At 45.7% G+C, this 19,768-nt stretch overlaps 1 protein-coding gene across 2 annotated transcripts in view; it reads right to left on the reverse strand.

The window, feature by feature from the left end:
- The window catches only part of adck1 (aarF domain containing kinase 1), an 82,445-nt gene that overhangs the window by 57,901 nt on the left and 4,776 nt on the right, over window positions 1-19,768 (reverse strand). For both annotated transcript variants that reach the window (XM_074660768.1, XM_074660769.1), the window contains exon 3: window positions 18,830-18,913. In XM_074660768.1, coding sequence (XP_074516869.1) covers window positions 18,830-18,913 — 84 coding nt within the window. The remainder of the gene's footprint in view (window positions 1-18,829; window positions 18,914-19,768) is intronic.

Genomic DNA, 19,768 nt, shown 5'->3' on the forward strand with positions numbered 1-19,768 from the left:
AGAGCAACACGACCTCCTCTCCACGCCAGATAGATAGAGCCAGGGTAACACAACCTCCTCTTCACGTCAGATAGATAGAGCCAGAGCAACACGACCTCCTCTCCACGCCAGATAGATAGAGCCAGAGCAACACGACCTCCTCTCCACGCCAGATAGATAGAGCTAGAGCAACACAACCTCTTCTCCATGCCAGATAAATAGAGCCAGAGCAACACAGTCTCCTCTCCATGCCAGATAGATAGAGCCAGAGCAACACAACCTCCTCTCCAAGCCAACCAGATAGAGCCAGAGCAACACAACCTCCTCTCCACGCCAGATAGATAGAGCCAGAGCAACACGACCTCCTCTCCACGCCAACCAGATAGAGCCAGAGCAACACGACCTTCTCTTCACGCCAGATAGATAGAGCCAGAGCAACACAACCTCCTCTCCACGCCAGATAGAGCCAGAGCAACACAACCTCCTCTCCACGCCAACCAGATAGAGCCAGAGCAACACGACCTCCTCTTCACGCCAGATAGATAGAGCCAGAGCAACACGACCTCCTCTCCATGCCAGATAGATAGAGCCAGAGCAACCCAACCTCTTCTCCACCCCAGATAGATAAAGCCAGCGCAACACGACCTCCTGTGTAGCACAAGGCCTGATTCATTTTCTCTAGCAGTCCTCTGTGTTTTGTTTAGGGCATCTAGATGTATTAGTGAAATGTATCCTCTCCCATCCCTGATGCAATTGTGTTTGAGTTCTTGAGGAGGGTAAAGCCTTCAGACTGAGCATGTTAAAGATTTTGGGCAGCAGTGTGCAGTGTTACATGTTGCGGAGCGGACACATCGGTGGGTAGTTGCCGACACAGCTAAAATTATTATAGGCTGAATTGATTACTTTATGACAAATATATTTATTTATATACGTAAGTGCACAACATGATAATGTAACTCATATTTGTTGTTGCTGCATGTGATCCATGGTGCATTCAGGAACTCACAATTCTGCCAATATAACATATCTCTCCCATCAACAACCATTGGGATCATATCTGGTCTGTTCTAGCTTCAGCAACAACACTCAGCTTTTTCACACTTTGTTTTTGGTGAGAGAAAAAATATATATATTTTTTTATATCAAATATTTTCTCTTTATTTCCAGCTGTGCCATAATGGATATTTAGTCTCATGCATCAGGTAAACACAGTCTAAACATATCCAAAAACCTCGGAGTCTTTTATGTTGAACAATACTGTAGTACAGTAACTACAGAAGTCAGTCTGAAGGCAATCTGCCACAGCTAAACATGTGGAATAAGTTATATGGAAGGATAATAATTTGCACAGACTGAAAAATAAAAGCTGTTTTTTTTTATTATTCATGACACATCATATCTGGGTAGCCACTCCTTGAAAAACATACAACATTCAGATGTCGTGCCGTAAGGCGCTATGCCAGCTGCCGTTTGACTCCTCTGCCCCTGGGTGGCACAGTGACAACGACAGTGACGGAAAAATGGAGTATTGTTGCTGCTGCTGCTGCTGGTGATCAGCTTGTCAGTAGTGATCTAACTACAGCAGGCAGCTGGGAAGCAAATGTTAAACGTTCCCTCTTCTCCACGTCCCTTAAGGATTCACCACCTCAGACTGCCTGATAAGCTGAGCTTCTCAAGGTCAGCAGTCATCCAGCCCCACCCCAGCATTTACATAGTGTGTCCCTCAGAAGAGGCGGCGGGGAGAGGGGGGGGGGGGCACTTATCTGAGCTGAGCACACTCCTGTTTTTTGTGGGAGAACAACAGTGCTGATGTACAGAGGGATGTGCTGACATCTGCTGTTGGAAAGGTGAAGTGCATCCCTGTCTAATAAAATCAAGAGAATGGTTGAGTTACCACATTACTGGTTACTACAGTAAGTACTTTCACTACTACCACTATACTTAAGTATAGCTTTTTTATTACTTAACATTTTACTCTGCTATATTTCAGAGAAAATATCGTACTGTTTAGTGCACTACGTTTATTTGACAAGTAGTAATTGTTTCCTCACCACACACTGGACATCTCAACTTGTTATCCTTCTTCATTCCGTGTTGAAAGTATTGATAAAAAATCCGTCAAGTGCGACTAAACGTTTTCATTGGTCGCACCGGTGCACCTGACATTTAGCAGGTCTGTCTCTGTGAGTATATATGTGGAACCTCACCTGGTACTGCAACCATAAAAAATGAACAGAACTATTGATTCTCTTTTCATCAAGAGAAATGCTGCAGTGTTCATTAAACCTGTCCTTAACCGACCAGCCCAGACCGTCATCACTGGTCATCAAAGTGTGAGTGTGTGTGTGAGACTGTACATTTAATAACAAAGACAACTTAACCGCTGATTTCTTCTCTGCTTCGATCGATCGCCAAACAGCTGATCTGTAGCTACTCAACCACTCCCTCGCTACACACAAATTACATGACACTACTCTGATACCAATGTAGTATGTAGACATGTGGCTACCCGATGGTACCGTAGGGAGACTAAACTCACTATCGATGATGCTACACCGTGAACAACAAATCTGTGTTGAAATCGGCAGGACAAGAGGAAGAGAGTATACTGGGCGAAGGTCAAGTATAACATTATCATCATGTGTTCAAATGTAATCTTGAAAAATATAGAAACTAATAATAATAATTACCATTGTTTGAAGGAGATGTTTTCATAGCAAAATAAAATATATAAATATATAGGATATTATGACCTGTTTAACTTAACAAAAAACTGTATGCAGATAGTAATAAAGGTGTGGATGTTGAAGTGGGGTTTATTGTTTGACTTTTGTTTTATACTGTGGTATCAAACTGGTGGAGAATCATGGAATTCCTCTGGTTTTGGTATCGACTACTAAATGTTTGGAATTGTGACATCCCCAGTGTAGGCCAATGGGAACTGACAAAATGCTTAAAATGTATTTGTGCAGTGCAAAATTGTGGGTGCACCTAAATAAAAAAGTTAGTCTGGAGCCCTGATATGGTAACTTTAGTAGCAGCAGAGCTCAACTAAAAGTATTTCCAGGGGCGAGTAAAATGCCCCGTCAGGATAGTAAATCTAGAAACTCACTGACCCTATCGGGCAGAAGCTGCTGATGGAAGTAGCTAAGGAGTGAGTCATCTTGCTTCCTTCTCAGCTCTCTTGAGAGTTGCACATGCGCAGTACCAGTCGGGCAGAAAATGGCGTCAGGTACAGACAAAGTTTATGAGCATCTATGACCAACTGTCTCCTTATTCTGATTTATTTACTTCAATAAAGTTTAAAAATTACACTTAACTATATTCTTTGTTGTTACACGGCTGTGTTGAATAACCGATTCTGATTGGTCAATCACGGCGTTCTGCGGTCTGTAACTTCTGTATAGCAGACCGTTGCTATGTATAACAGACCGTTGCTATGTTTAACAGACCGTTGCTATGTATAACAGACCGTTGCTATGTATAACAGACCGTTGCTATGGGCGCAGCTCCGATGTCGGACTCTGGAGGACCGTTTTTGTGTCATAATATTGATTTCTTCAGTAAGTAGCTGTGTAATAAGCGAGGTAATGTACAGCTAGCGGGTCATTGTTGTGAAAGAATCCCCTCTATGGCGATGAGAGACCGTGCAGCATCGCCCTGTCGGGGATTCTTTCACAACAACGACCTGTTCGCTGTACATTACCCCTTACTTGTTATTTGAGGACCACTAATAAATAAAACAACCTGTATAGGGGCAAATAAAAATTGACCGACTGGGCAAGTGAAAAAAAATCACCATTAACGCTGAACCCCTAGTACTTGTACCAATACTAGTACAAGTATTATAGCACCATTAAGAGTAGTACTAGTTGTTGCAGTAGAATTAATTAGTTGTAAAACATAAGACATTCTTTCTGACTAATGTTGTGGTGAATCTGTGGTGTCTGTATTATTGCAGGTCACATACTAATCAAGATGGTGGTGGTGGAGACTGATTGACGAAGGCTAACAACAACACAATTATTAGTTTCAGGTGATTACACACTAATGAAAACATAGTTATGAATATTATATTACATTTCTGCTAATAGATCTCCCAACATGTTACACACTGGTCCTTTAAGTGTGTACTTTGTGGCATCACAGTGGACGAGTGGTACAAGATGATACCATGTAACATCAATGTGCCTGATTTGAATCTGCATTTGCAGTTTTGGTCTTATCCAAACCTGAAAAGAAAGAGAGAGAGCTAATCTGACCCAGGAATAGGACCCAGGATGGTCAAAACAGACTCAAGGAGAACTTGCCCCAAACTAACAGAGCAAGAAAACCAACACTGGCAGCAGCCTGATGCTCCTCCAATTAATGAACCAGTATATAGAGAAGTACTACTCACACTGAAACATGGGCCTGAGACATATGGCAATAAAACAGAACCATACCCAGAACCCACTTAGGTTGAATAAAATGTCCCGCCCATAGGCGCCCGAGCAATGGAGCAAGTGGAGCAATTGCATCCCCATTATTCAGTTACGGGGGAGCAAAGCTAGAGTTGTGCTACCCCACTTACCCCTGCAATCAGGGGATTATATTTAAGCAGCCTATTAGGGCTGCGCGATAACTTCTTTCGATGGATAATATATGGCCCCAAAAATACCATTAATAATAATAATAAGACCATTTAATGCCACTGGTATAATGATAATATAATAGCATAACAATGCAAGTTCACCCTTTCAAAGAGCTATGAACTTTTAATTCTTAAAGGTCCCATATTGTAAAAAGTGAGATTTTCAGGTCTTTTACATAATAAAGCAGGTTTAAGTGCTATATAAATAGTGTTAAACTATCAAAACGCTCAATATACGGAGAAATACACACAGCCTGTATTCAGAAATTGTGCGTTTGAAACAAGCCGTTCTGTCCATTTGTGATGTCACAAATATCCGATATTTAGACCATCACACGGTTTTAAACGTAAACAATCTAAATGTGTCCCAGTTTATTTCCTGTTGCAGTGGATGCAAAATAACATCAGCTGACAGGAAGTAAACATGGACCCAAGCTGTTGCCCAGCAACGCAATTCCATTGCAATTCCATTGCAATTCCATAGAAATGCACTAAAACAGAGCGTTTCAGACAGAGGGTAAATACAGGTATATTCAGGCCGACAGTACGAGGAAAATAATGTGTTTTTTGAACATTACAGCATGTAAACATGTTCTATTAGAAACACAAAATACAAGTATGAACCTGAAAATGAGCACGATATGGGACCTTTAAGAATATTCAGACATTGGATTTGGAATGGGAAAAAATACTAAAAGTTTCTAAATAAATACACCGTAAATGAAGTAAAACCACACAAATGGACTTAACCAACTGTGGAACTGAGTGGCCTGAGGTTTAATCCCAGTAACTGTCCCTGAGAAGGCACTGCACCCTCTATCCTGTCCACACTCTGTGGGGAAGTGAGTCAGCTATATGAAGGAGCTATAGAAGAAGTCATTGTCACAGTAGCTGATGCGGATAGAAGGATATTTCCCCTGATGAGAAGTCACTAATCGAGCACTTTGATTTCCTTCCCCACAGAGCTTTCATATTACTGTGTGTGGCACCCTCAAACACATTCGCTGTAATAGGGGGTAAAAGACTACTCTTTATCTCTAACATCGGGTGGTTTTGAAAAGACAATTTGCATGATGCTATGCAGACGAGCCAAGTGAATCAGTGTTTTTATTCTCCGGCTCATCTGAGCGGTGAAAAGCCACCTTCAAAATGGCTGCTTCCCCAAATCATCTCTATGCTTCTGCCTTTCTCTCCTGCAGCTGAGGAAGCGAGGGGATCATTAGACATCAGTATCTGTTTGTTCTCGCTGTCACCATTTCCTCATCTCCTCCTCCCCCATATCCTCCCCTTTCTACCCAATCCCCTAAAATAACCTTGTGACTTGTAGTGCACTCATCTCCTCACGAGGCTGCTTTCAATCAAACACTATGGCTGTATTCGAAACCGACATACTACTGAGGAATGCAGTATGTAAGGGATAATGTACAGTGAGCGGGTCATTGTTGTGAAAGAACCCCCGACAGGGTGATGCTACGCGTCAGGGGTCTCTCATCGCCCTGAAGGGGATTCTTTCACAACAATGACCCGCTAGCTGTACATTATCCAGCTTATTACACGGCTACTTACTAAAGAAATCAATATTTTGACACAAAAATGGTACTCCAGAGTCTGACATCAGAGCTCCGCCCATAGAAACGGTCTGTTATACATAGCAACGGTCTGTTATAGAGAAATTACAGACCGCCGTGATTGACCAATCAGAATCGAGTAATCAACACAGCCGTGCAATAAGTACTGTATACTGTATACTGCATACTGCGTTCCTGAGTAGTATGCAGTATGCAACGGTTAAAGCGATGTATCTAGCAGTATGCTAGACCAGGCTTTATCCTTTAAACCAGCTCTTAAAGCACTGGACAAAAAAAAACTAACTCTTACCACTATTACAATATTATCAAACAATACAACTTTGATTTTTTTGTTTATGTTATATTTGTTTACGTTACAAGATACCGCAGGTTTAAACTATTTATTCTAACAGCTCACAGTGGAATAAGACAAACAGGATCATCAACGATGGGAGACGGGAAATCCAAAAAATATTGATCCACAACATTTACTCAAACTGCTTTTTCAGTTACAGCAACTAAACAGAGGACTGATCTCCCTACCGATATTAGAGTAATGTTAAAAAGGGTCATGTTGTCTCAGCAGGTATCTGTCTGCCCCATCAGAGGCTGCTCTTTCCCTCTCCACTCCCCTCGCCACTCTGCTACTCTGTAGCCGGTCTGTGAGCGTCACTGGCCGGCTCTCCAACGAGCTACGCCCGCGGGCGATTGTGAAGCTTTTCAACTCCAAAAAGGCAGATAAACACATGTTCCTGTTAATTTATTATGGACATCTGTGTTGTGATATTTAAACAAACTATCCGTCAACAAGGAAATAAAAGTCCCTCGTCTACAGACCGGTCCCTGGAGGGCTCCAGCTCATAGCGGTCTGTGAGCGTGACCGCTCGGCTGGAGAGGTAGCGACCCCTGTAGGTGCTGGTTAGCTGTCACGGCAGTTTGTGGAGCTTCTAAACTGCGACAACGTTGTTGCAAATCTTCGATTCGCCATCTAATATCGTAAAACTGTCAATATTCAAAATCTACACAGTTGATTTCTCTCCTCAAAACTTTTCAGAAGTGAATTTAATGATGAAATAGCTACAAAAAAATTTCATTTGTAACCGTAGCCTGTAGCTGTCCAGCGCTTTGCATTGTGAGATACAGTATGCGAGGTAGACTGGTCCGATGCATACTGGAGATTTTTTCCAAATCAGTACACATATGGGTATTTTTGTCATACTGTAGATTGTGTTTTTGTTTGCATACTGCATACTACATTTTGGCCAAATCAGTACGTACTACTAGTATAGTATGAGGTTTCAAATACAGACTCATCTCAGTGTATGTCATCACAGCCTTCACCCAATGGGCATTTTTACATTTGTTAAACTAACAAACAACGTCACACATTAAATATTTCATTATATTATATAACTACTATAACTACAGTATAGTGGCTTAACTTAATGGAAGGAATGGCTGTTTGCCAGTAAGCAGGACTTGAACCTGGACGCAGAACGTGACTGTTGATCATAGTGTTGCTTTATGAGCACACAGGCTCAGGATCTCTCTCTCTCTATCCATTCTTCTTTGAATCCTCTGTTCTTTTGATCAACTCTTTCTTAGTTGAAGAACTCTAATAATGCTGATGCTCACGTGACACACTGGCGGAGATAACAGTCACGTTCTTTTGATTGGACCAATATGAACTCCCACACAGAAATAGTTGGAAAAGATGTAGCAGTAACACACAACATGGGCTGTATTAGCAGATACTAACGTGAGGGAGAGCCGCTAGCTTAGAGGAGCAATTTGGACTCTACAAAACCAATCTGTGTTCCTTAAAAATTAACATATTGGTTAGTGGAACAGCAATGAATGGACAGCTGAGCCACTACCCCAAGGCCACAACAACATACTACTTTGTATGCAATGGGATGGGTTCTGTCTCATTTAATGGGAGACAGAATTGACATGCACATCACTGAATTCAGATAGACAATATATCAAGTTCACCTCAAAATCTGTATTTGATAAAGTTTTACTACATGTTTACATGAGGCATTTTGAAATCTCTGTATTTGAGGCACCCAACCCTCAATCGGCCCCCTACCAACCCTCAACCGGCCCCCTACCAACCCTCAACCGGCCCCCTCCCGACCCTCAACCGGCCCCCTCCCAACCCTCAACCGGCCCCCTCTCAACCCTAAACCGGCCCCCTCCCAACCCTTAACCGTCCCCCTCCCAACCCTCAACCGGCCCCCTCCCAACCCTTAACCGTCCCCCTCCCAACCCTCAATCGGCCCCCTCGCAACTCTTAACCGGCCCCCTACCAACCCTCAACCGGCCCCCTCCCAACCCTCAACCGGCCCCCTCCCAACCCTCAACCGTCCCCCTCCCAACCCTCAATCGGCCCCCTCGCAACTCTTAACCGGCCCCCTACCAACCCTCAACCGGCCCCCTCCCAACCCTCAACCGTCCCCCTCCCAACCCTCAACCGGCCCCCTCCCAACCCTTAACCGTCCCCCTCCCAACCCTCAATCGGCCCCCTCGCAACTCTTAACCGGCCCCCTACCAACCCTCAACCGGCCCCCTCCCAACCCTCAACCGGCCCCCTACCAACCCTCAACCAGCCCCTTACCAACCCTCAACCGGCCCCCTCCCAACCCTAAACCGGCCCCCTCCCAACCGTCAACCGGCCCCCTACCAACCCCTCAACCCTCAACCGGCCCCCTACCAATCCTCAACCGGCCCCCTACCAACCCTCAACCGGCCCCCTCCCAACCCTCAACCGGCCCCCTCTCAACCCTAAACCGGCCCCCTCCCAACCCTCAACCGTCCCCCTCCCAACCCTCAACCGTCCCCCTCCCAACCCTCAACCGGCCCCCTCTCAACCCTAAACCGGCCCCCTCCCAACCCTCAACCGGCCCCCTCCCAACCCTTAACCGTCCCCCTCCCAACCCTCAATCGGCCCCCTCGCAACTCTTAACCGGCCCCCTACCAACCCTCAACCGGCCCCCTCCCAACCCTCAACCGTCCCCCTCCCAACCCTCAACCGGCCCCCTCCCAACCCTTAACCGTCCCCCTCCCAACCCTCAATCGGCCCCCTCGCAACTCTTAACCGGCCCCCTACCAACCCTCAACCGGCCCCCTCCCAACCCTCAACCGGCCCCCTACCAACCCTCAACCGGCCCCTTACCAACCCTCAACCGGCCCCCTCCCAACCCTAAACCGGCCCCCTCCCAACCGTCAACCGGCCCCCTACCAACCCCTCAACCCTCAACCGGCCCCCTACCAATCCTCAACCGGCCCCCTACCAACCCTCAACCGGCCACCTCCCAACCCTCAACCGGCCCCCTCTCAACCCTAAACCGGCCCCCTCCCAACCCTCAACCGTCCCCCTCCCAACCCTCAACCGGCCCCCTCCCAACCCTCAACCGGCCCCCTCCCAACCCTCAACCGTCCCCCTCCCAACCCTCAATCGGCCCCCTCGCAACTCTTAACCGGCCCCCTACCAACCCTCAACCGGCCCCCTCCCAACCCTCAACCGTCCCCCTCCCAACCCTCAACCGGCCCCCTCCCAACCCTTAACCGTCCCCCTCCCAATCCTCAATCGGCCCCCTACCAACCCTCAACCGGCCCCCTCCCAACCCTCAACCGTCCCCCTCCCAACCCTTAACCGTCCCCCTCCCAACCCTCAATCGGCCCCCTCGCAACTCTTAACCGGCCCCCTACCAACCCTCAACCGGCCCCCTCCCAACCCTCAACCGGCCCCCTACCAACCCTCAACCGGCCCCTTACCAACCCTCAACCGGCCCCCTCTCAACCCTAAACCGGCCCCCTCCCAACCGTCAACCGGCCCCCTACCAACCCCTCAACCCTCAACCGGCCCCCTACCAATCCTCAACCGGCCCCCTACCAACCCTCAACCGGCCCCCTCCCAACCCTCAACCGTCCCCCTCCCAACCCTCAACCGTCCCCCTCCCAACCCTCAACCGGCCCCCTCCCAACCCTTAACCGTCCCCCTCCCAACCCTCAATCGGCCCCCTCGCAACTCTTAACCGGCCCCCTACCAAACCCTCAACCGGCCCCCTCCCAACCCTCAACCGTCCCCCTCCCAACCCTCAACCGGCCCCCTCCCAACCCTTAACCGTCCCCCTCCCAACCCTCAATCGGCCCCCTCGCAACTCTTAACCGGCCCCCTACCAACCCTCAACCGGCCCCCTCCCAACCCTCAACCGGCCCCCTACCAACCCTCAACCGGCCCCTTACCAACCCTCAACCGGCCCCCTCTCAACCCTAAACCAGCCCCCTCCCAACCGTCAACCGGCCCCCTACCAACCCCTCAACCCTCAACCGGCCCCCTACCAATCCTCAACCGGCCCCCTACCAACCCTCAACCGGCCCCCTCCCAACCCTCAACCGGCCCCCTCTCAACCCTAAACCGGCCCCCTCCCAACCCTCAACTGGCCCCCTCCCAACCTTGCCCATAGGCCTCAGCCACGGCCATCATGCATTATTCATGTCAGTTAAGTAAGCTACATTTAATTTCCCAATCATCTGTTGGCATGGCTTGTAATGAGATGCTAATAGCGGAGAAGCCTGAAGTCCCTGAAAGAGGGAGAGAAGGAGGGAGAAAAATAGAGAAAGAGAGCGAGGAGAGGCGTTTAGAAGGATTGCATAATCAGTCCAGAGATAAGGACCTATCTCCATCACCCAGCACTCGCTCATGGTTCTGCTCTTGTTTGGGTTCTATTTATGTGCATTTTAATTTCTCTAATTATTTTGTCTTTTAATCTGTCCCATCAGCACGGGACTGGAGAGGACATCTGGAAAGACAAAAAAAGAAGGAGGAAGGGGACAGATAGATGTACAGAACCAGCAGTGTGCATATGTTTGTGAGTCAATACTAACATGTAACAGAATGTCCATTACAGAACAGCGGTCGACTTTTTGACTAATAACATATAAACTATACAGTTTGCCCACCAGAGAGCACTGACACGTTCATTTATCAACTCAAGTACATATGATGGTCAGAGCTCTTTAATATCAAAATCTAAATAATAATAATAATAATAATAATAATAATAATTTGTTTTAAAAAATAATAAAAATAATGTTTATACTTTTTTATTTGGATGGATGGATGGATGGATGGATTTTATTGATCCTAAATTGGGAAATGACTACGTTATAGCATCAGGTTATCCAGGTTACTACAGTGACAAATGCATCGAGACAAGTACATAGCTTGGATCAATGGACCACATGGACCACATACCGCAACATTTATAGCCTAAAATTACTCACACACTTCCATCGTGTGTTTTAGTGAAGCATCAAGTTGATCATCTTATAGAGTTTGGTCTCTTTGAGAAAGTTTGTGATTCCCCTGAAAAGGAGGAGGAGGTTCAGGTTTTAGTCCACTGGTTGACTGAAGGCCATGACTTGATAGGCTGCATCCTACACTGACGGGGGCCCTGGAGACACACCTTTAGTGCCTCTTTTCCTTGTTTAATACCCACGTAATTTATTCAATTATTTGAATTATTTACTATATTCAAGCTCCTTCCTGACATGCTGATGTAGGACATGACGACAGAATTGCATCCTTTATCTATATTTGTGTGACGTTATCAGAATCCTGCATATACATGTTCACCCACATATCAATACTGTTTATGGTTGCAGTTCCTCAAGACTGAATGTCACCTTTCTGTCAACGTATCACTGAATTTGAAGTCTTCTGATACCCTCATGTGATAAAGACAAATTAATAAAGAAACTACTGTTTCTCATGCCTCTAATAGCAATAGTGTGGACTATTGCTGTTGAAAGGCACTGACGAAAGGCCATCAGATGTGGATTTAAGGATTACAACATCGGTTGGAACAGGGGCTGCATCCTCTCTCTGTCTCTGATGAGCAAACACCCATACACAACATGATGTCCACTGTTCTGAGCCTACGACTAACCTGTACTTTTCGCAACTGATCACCTCTAAAGAAGACACTCCTTAGAGCCCACAGCAGTGGATGTGCATACTACACTGAGTGTCTGTGTACATGGACACATCCCATACATTTAGACTACAAATCAAAATGGCAACCTGTCAACAAAAAGAAGAAGAAGAAGAGGTGCATGTGCCGTTGGCACGCTTATAGGTCTGTCCACCAATCAGAACTGTTGGGCTGCACAGACATTAGTATTGATGGAATTTACATCTCACAAACCACTGCAGCTACATACTGTAGATGCAGGAAGTATACAATTACCTTTATATGCCAAAAATATTCTGCTAACACCAACATCGTAATCGGTATATTTGTAAAATACAGTATATCAACTGAACCAGAAAACTTAGCAGTGATAATAAAGATAAACTTAACAACATAAGCCTTCAGTGTGTTTTTATATGAATTGCCAACTAAACACACACAATGTGCAGAGAGGGATATTTCATTCAGATACCTGAACCGGCCCCCTCCCAAACCTCAACCGGCCCCCTCGCAACCCTCAACCGGCCCTCTACCAACCCTCAACCAGCCCCCTCCCAACCCACACACATCCCCCTACCAACCCTCAACCGGCCCCCTACAAACCCTCAACCGGCCCCCTACCAACCCTCAACCGGCCCCCTACCAACCCTCAACCGGCCTCCTCCAAACCCTCAACTGACCCCCTCCCAACCCTAAACCAGCCCCCACCCAACCCTCAACCAGCCCCCTCCGAACCCTCAACCGGCCTCCTCCAAACCCTCAACTGGCCCCCTCCCAACCTTAAACCGGCCCCCTCCCAACCCTCAACCGGCCCCCTACCAACCCTCAACCGGCCTCCTCCAAACCCTCAACCGACCCCCTCCCAACCCTAAACCGGCCCCCTCCCAACCCTCAACCGGCCCCCTACCAACCCTCAACCGGCCTCCTCCAAACCCTCAACCGACCCCCTCCCAACCCTAAACCGGCCCCCTCCCAACCCTCAACCGGCCCCCTCCCAACCCTCAACCGGGCCCTTACCAACCCTCAACCGGTCCCCTCCCAACCCTCAACCAGCCCCAACCCTCAACCGGCCCCCTCCCAACCCTCAACCGGCCCCCTACCAACCCTCAACCGGTCCCCTCCCAACCCTCAACCAGCCCCAACCCTCAACCGGTCCCCTCCCAACCCTCAACCAGCCCCAACCCTCAACCGGCCCCCTACCAACCCTCAACCAGCCCCCTCCCAACCCTCAACCGGCCCCACCCCCGCAACTGAACCAGAAAACTTAGCAGTGATAATAAAGATAGACCTTAACAACATAAGCCTTCAGTGTGTTTTTATATGAATTGCCAACTAAACACACACAATGTGCAGAGAGGGATATTTCATTCAGATACCTGAGACCCAAGATTTTCATTGCCACCGATCAATGCTTGCTGTAATTGTTGTGCATATGATGAATAAACAAATTTGAATCTTGAAACTTGACACGAGAGGGTACAAACGGAACGGCTGAGTAAGACATTTTTAAGACCAAAATGGTTCTAATTAACTTTCATGAACTGAAAACACACCGTGAAAGGGTCAAATTTCTAAGAAGAGAACACGGACAACTCCCAGACTGGACATCGCGGTGGTAGCGACATGTCAATCACAAGGTAGCCACGCCCTGAAACATCCCCTGCTTTATGGTCTATTTGACTCTAAATGGGACCATAATTTACAAGTGCAATGCACGTTTAAGGCACTTCATCATTGGCTTCACTTTTCAGACCCTGGAGTTGCCCATTGTTAGCCTCCGTGTTCAGAGCTGTACAGGCAGGCCCGGCTGTATGGGTTGTATCTGCTGCGGTAGTGGACCAATCAAACGTTGCATTAAATCAAAGAACCCTTCAATGATTGGCTGTGAGCAAAACCATAAGACATCGTCAATCTTTTCTATATCTTGGCACAAAAAGGATCATTTGATGGTTATCGTTTGACTGGAGAAGTTTCAATACTAAGACTAGTACTAGGTTATTTCGGTCAATACCTTTGAAGTATTGAGTACCGATACCCAGCCATTGTCTGTAGTAGTTTTTGCATTGTGTACAGTGGGGTTTACGTTTTTGCCGGTATCACGTGTAGTTGTCTGGCAGATGAAATGATCAACGGCCAAAATGTCTGTTGGGAAATATGCCAAATTAATTAATTAATTAATTAATTAATTAATAGCATATTAAACAGCCTACTATTGTAAGATATGTTGCCAAGACAACTTAGATATAAACTTATAGGATACAAAAGAGTAAATGCCTCCGCTCCGCTGTGCTGTGCTTCTAATCCAATATACTGTTTGTCAAATCTCCTCCCGGTCCGCTGGCTGTCCAGTTGTGTGTGTTCATCCACAGCCAGCCGACTGTGTAAATATGAAACAAAGTCACTACAATGATGATATAAATAATGATTACATCTATGCTTCTTTCTTTCAGACTGAGACAAATTACAGAGACGAGGAGCGCGGCGCGGCGCTCGCTGTGAGTGTGTGCACGCTTGAGAGAGAGAAACAGAGAGACAGAGAGGGGAAGAGAAGGTGGACTGCACGCAATGTTTCAGTAAGATATTAAGAATAATTGTAACGTCAATGTCACGAATGAAGCTTCAAACTATTCAATAGGCTACAGCCCTCTGAGTCACACTATGCTATTTTGAGTGTGACGCAGGGGTTCTCCAAATTTTGCCCTCTGAGAGCTAATTTGACAAAATGAAGCTACTCAAAGCACCAAGTTGTACATCGCCAATAGCAGACATAATTTCTTTCTTACTTTTATGGTCCCTTAATAACGTTTCAGCCACCGCAGTCATCGCCTCTATTACAATTCTTCCATTTATGTGCGCCACTAAACGAAGCCTCTTTGTTTCTTTGGCCTTCTTCGTCAGTTTGGTAAACAGAGACTGTCGTCTTTTAACCGTTTGTTTTTGGCTCCTTTACCTTCTTTATTCGTAGACTGCTACCAGCCGGAAATTGACCCACTACCCATTTGATTTGGGTAGTAATTTAAACAGTTTTACAAAGTGACTTTGTGTCATCAAATTTATGTACATATTCTTTGAACCGTTAGCGAGCCACTCAGAAACGGGTAGCGAGCTTCCGATAGTTGTTGGAGACCACTGCATAACCCAATAGACTCCCATCATTCTCATTTATATCCACTTAAAAATGTGGGCAGATATGGATGTTTCCCAGGACGCAGGCTATCGTGGTTAACTTCCAGGTGAAGCTGGGTGATAAAGGGAAAGTTTTATCTTTAGAACAGAAAACATCACATTGTAACGCAACAACAGCAACTCCTTCGTACTGGTTATCAAGTGTTTCTTACAGTATGCGTTTTTTTTACACACTGAATCTGATGCGTTTTATTATTCTATTGGTGGACGATGGATAGCGCTAGTCCCAGACAGGGCTAATGAATGAGCAATTAGCAAAGAAGCTATCGTTACGCTGTCTCGAGAACCATCACCACTGTATAATCTTTCCTACATCCTTTGTTTTGCGACCATCCCTGATTCCAAGCTGTTCTGCAACAATCCATCTTTAAATTCAGCATCTCTGGATTCTTTACTTTGTTTGTCGTAAAGGGCTTTGTACTGGGCAGAGGAAGTCAATCAGCTTATCAGAGGCCATTTTGGATGACGAGGTCTGCACAGACGGTCGCTCTGAGTGGTCAAACTACGCTGACGGACGCAAAAAAAAACAACAGAAAATTGAACATTTGAAAATGAAAATGAATGACGAACGGAAGTTTTGAAATCGGTGCGTAAACGTGAACGACACAATGTGAAGATATTTATTTTGTGACAATGGAATTGGAAAGACTCGGTGCGCAAAGGCGTTTAGGGTTGAGAGGAATCACGGCAGAGCTTTAGATAGGTGCAGAGGACAAAAAGCTGTCCATCTGTTCTCTCATGTTCATCCACTCATTTGGCAGACTTGAGTGCTCCCATGCTTGTTCTGCGATACAGTCTAATTGGCTGTGAATGGCCCTTCGGTTCACTCAGGGCAGCCTTTTATGAGCTTGGAAGACTGGCTGCTTAAGTGGCTTGTGTGTGTGAAGCTCTTCACGAGAGGCTGAATAGCGGCGGCTGCTTCTGCTGAGAGATGAACGCAGGGTGACGCGTTAACAGGACAACGAGGAAGATGTGATGCAGAAACGAGCTCATTACAAACATACCAGAGGTTCCCATACATTGATTTATTTACGGCAGCCCGCCACAGTATCAACATTAACCGCCACATATTGATTTTCTATTTTTTAGTGCTGTGCCCGTTCGCGACGTGGCTGTTCAGACCCGATTACTAGGCTCCTGGTATTGCTGCAGAATCTTTTCTCTGCGAAATTTTTTTTTTTTTTAAAGGTCCCATATCGTGCTCATTTTCAGGTTCATACTTGTAATTTGTGTTTCTACTAGAACATGTTTACATGCTGTTATGTTAAAAAAAAACTTTATTTTCCTCATACTGTCGGCCTGAATATGCCTGTATTTACCATCTGTCTGAAACGCTCAGTTTTAGCGCATTTCGACGGAATTGCAACAGAATTGCGTTGCTAGGCAACAGCTTGGGTCCATGTGTACTTCCTGTCAGTTGATGACATTCACATTACACTGCAACCAGGAATAAACTGGGACACATTTAGAATGTTTATGTTTAAAACTGTGTAACGGGTCTAAATATTGTATATTTGTGACATCACAAACGGACAGAAATCCTGACAGCTTGTTTCAAATGCAGAGTTTCTGAATACGGGCTGTGTGTATTTCCCTGTGGATTGAGCGTTTCGATACTTTTACAGTATTTATATAGGACTTAAGCCTGCTTTATAATAAAAAAAACATGAAAATCGAACTTTTTTATAATACAGGACCTTTAAGGTCTCAAGGTTGGCAAGTAATGCCAAACGTAATTAAAGTCTGAATGTCTCATTAATATCTATTCTATTCACATGCTTTTCAAATGATATAAGAATATAATGAGAATATAAATAAATAATAAATCGACATAATAATAAGAAGAGGAAGAAGAAGATTAATCAACATTAATATTTACGAAGACAAATAGCCTACATTTTATTTGATGGGGGGCGGTAAGGGACCTGGATAATGGATAGGAGGGCCAAAAAAGTTTGATAATCACAGGTTTAGACAGAAAAATATACCGCAGGAAAAATCAGCAGTAAAAAGACACTAAACAAGTGTGGAGCTGCCGGGTTGTCGCCTCACCTCTATGACTTCATAATAATTAGGAGGCGAGTCTCCTCTCTGTGTTAAATCAGCACCATGCATTAATTCTAATCAGCATGTGTAGCCAGGCTTGACCAGCAGGGCCCAGGGGGCTGTACCAAGTGTGTGCGTGTGTTTGCGTGTGTTTGCGTGTGTGTGCGTGTGTGTGTGTGTGTGTGTGTGTGTGTGTGTGTGTGTGTGTGTGTGTGTGTGTGTGGCAAGCCATGCTAAACCATGCTCTTCAAGGTTCACTGCAGCTCTCTTGCTGCAGCGGAGCTCTCCGTGCACGTTGTGTCAGAGCAGGTGGTCTCTGACCTTTCCGGCAGCAGTCTCCTGAGTGGACCCGACTGAGCTGTGGCCTTTTAACAAACGGCAGCACAAATCACTCAATGCACACCGGCTGGCATTTACTCTTCTTACCTTTATTCTACTGATGGGATTTCTGCAACAAACAACATGTACGCTGCTTGACAGTCATGTCTACTTGAGGTTCATCTCTGAAACTTTTTTTCTGTTTTACTTCAGTCTCAGCGCTCTCATCAACCTGGTTTCCAGCTCTAAAAGCAAGAGGACACTTAGCTGCTCAGCAGCAAACAGCAGACAAGACACAGTTAGAGAGACTAGCTGGTGAACATAGTGGAGCATTTAGCAGCTAAAGAGACAGATCGTTCTCTCAGGAGTTGGTGGAGACCAAACCAGAGCCGAAAGAGGGAGCATATTGGACTAGCAGTCATCAGGTGAAAGAATGATCATGTTTCTCTACTGGATGTCTAATGATGAAACTGCATGCAAACTAATTCACCATATCAATGTTAATGTTGTGTTTACAGCTCCATTCTGCTGCCGTGGCAAAAAAATTCAGTGTTTTCTTCAGTTGGGAACAAGTTGTGATGTGTCACATAACAAACTATAGTTTGGAGATTGGATTTAAACCCCACTCCCTAAAACCCAGCCTAGTCTTGCGCTAAACTGATTGGTTCAACATGTGTAGCTGTGCTAGTGACGAGAAACAAGCGCCAGTGTTCAGCTATCAGTACGTTTATGGCTTGTTAGTGAATCTCAGTGATTTGGAGTTTAGTCTGGAATCACCAGTCAGTCACTCTCCAGACATATCGGTGTTCATTTACTGCTAATACAAACCAAACATTAAAAATGTTCCACCAGCGAACCAGCAGGTTCTTTTATTGTGAAGCAGCTACAGGAAATGCAATGTGTTTATCACGGAGTTAACAGAGCTTGTTCAATAAAAAGTGATCTAAACAACAAGATGTAGATATTCTGCTATTTGATAAACAGGGCAGGAGTGGTGAGCTGTTAGAAGTGTGGTTTCTCCTTTCACCTTGAAAGGTGTGCTGTGTGGAAAGCACGGCATGAACGGTCGCATGAGTCAGTGCAGGTATCCCCATCCCTATTGTAATGTGTTCACCTACCTTGGACCTGAGTGCCCAGTACTCCTCCGAGCCGTACTCCACATGGTTGAAAGCAGTCAGATAGTCGAAACTGATGACAGCCGTCTGCAGACAAACAGCAGTGACATGTAAAGAGCTGAGTAGTCAGCAGGTACACCACAAACAATCAGAAAATGAGCAAAAAATAAAGTATAAGTTTGGAGCATCACTGTGGAATAATAATAATAGGGTTGTAACGATACAATACGACTTCAATAGTTCCGATACGATTCAAGGACGATATTTGGCTAATCTAGAGCGATACGATACGATACGATACGATACGATACGATATGATACGATACGATACGATACGATACGATACGATACGATACGTTTCAATGATTTGAAATCCATACAGTAACTTTTTTTGAAAGTTCAATCAGAGTGACTGTGAAATAATTAGCTGATAATGGACAGTGCAGGTTAGGATTCCTCAAAGTTTTTCTTGTAAGGGAATCAGGGATAAATTACTGCTTGCACATAGATATCATGACGGGGAAAGGAAAGTTATTTTCTCAATGAAAAAACGACAGCGCACGGGGAAAGCGCCGGTGGGTGAAGCCGTCCTCATCGAGTGGATCGATAGCGCCTGAAACATGCAGCCAGCTTATGCAGACTGACGCCCGCCTCCCTCCACGCCGCTACCGGATGAGAGAGCGAGGAGACCAGTGCTCCGTTCGTCTGCATGCATGCCATGGATGCGAGCTCGCGCTGCAGAGGGCGGAGCTGGCAAGCTGGCGCATGTCTGGAGAACCGGAGTAACGTTTAACATTTCTTTACTAATACAAGAGCTAAAAAAACCTTTCATATAACGTTTGTCGTCCTTAAATACAAGGTGCAAATCCTTAGTATCGATACAATTGATTTTTGCTTTTCAGATTGATTTTATATCGATATACGTCTCCCGTGAAGGACAAC

This window comes from Sebastes fasciatus, chromosome 15, assembly GCF_043250625.1.
Source record: "Sebastes fasciatus isolate fSebFas1 chromosome 15, fSebFas1.pri, whole genome shotgun sequence".
Taxonomy (NCBI): Eukaryota; Metazoa; Chordata; class Actinopteri; order Perciformes; family Sebastidae; genus Sebastes; species Sebastes fasciatus.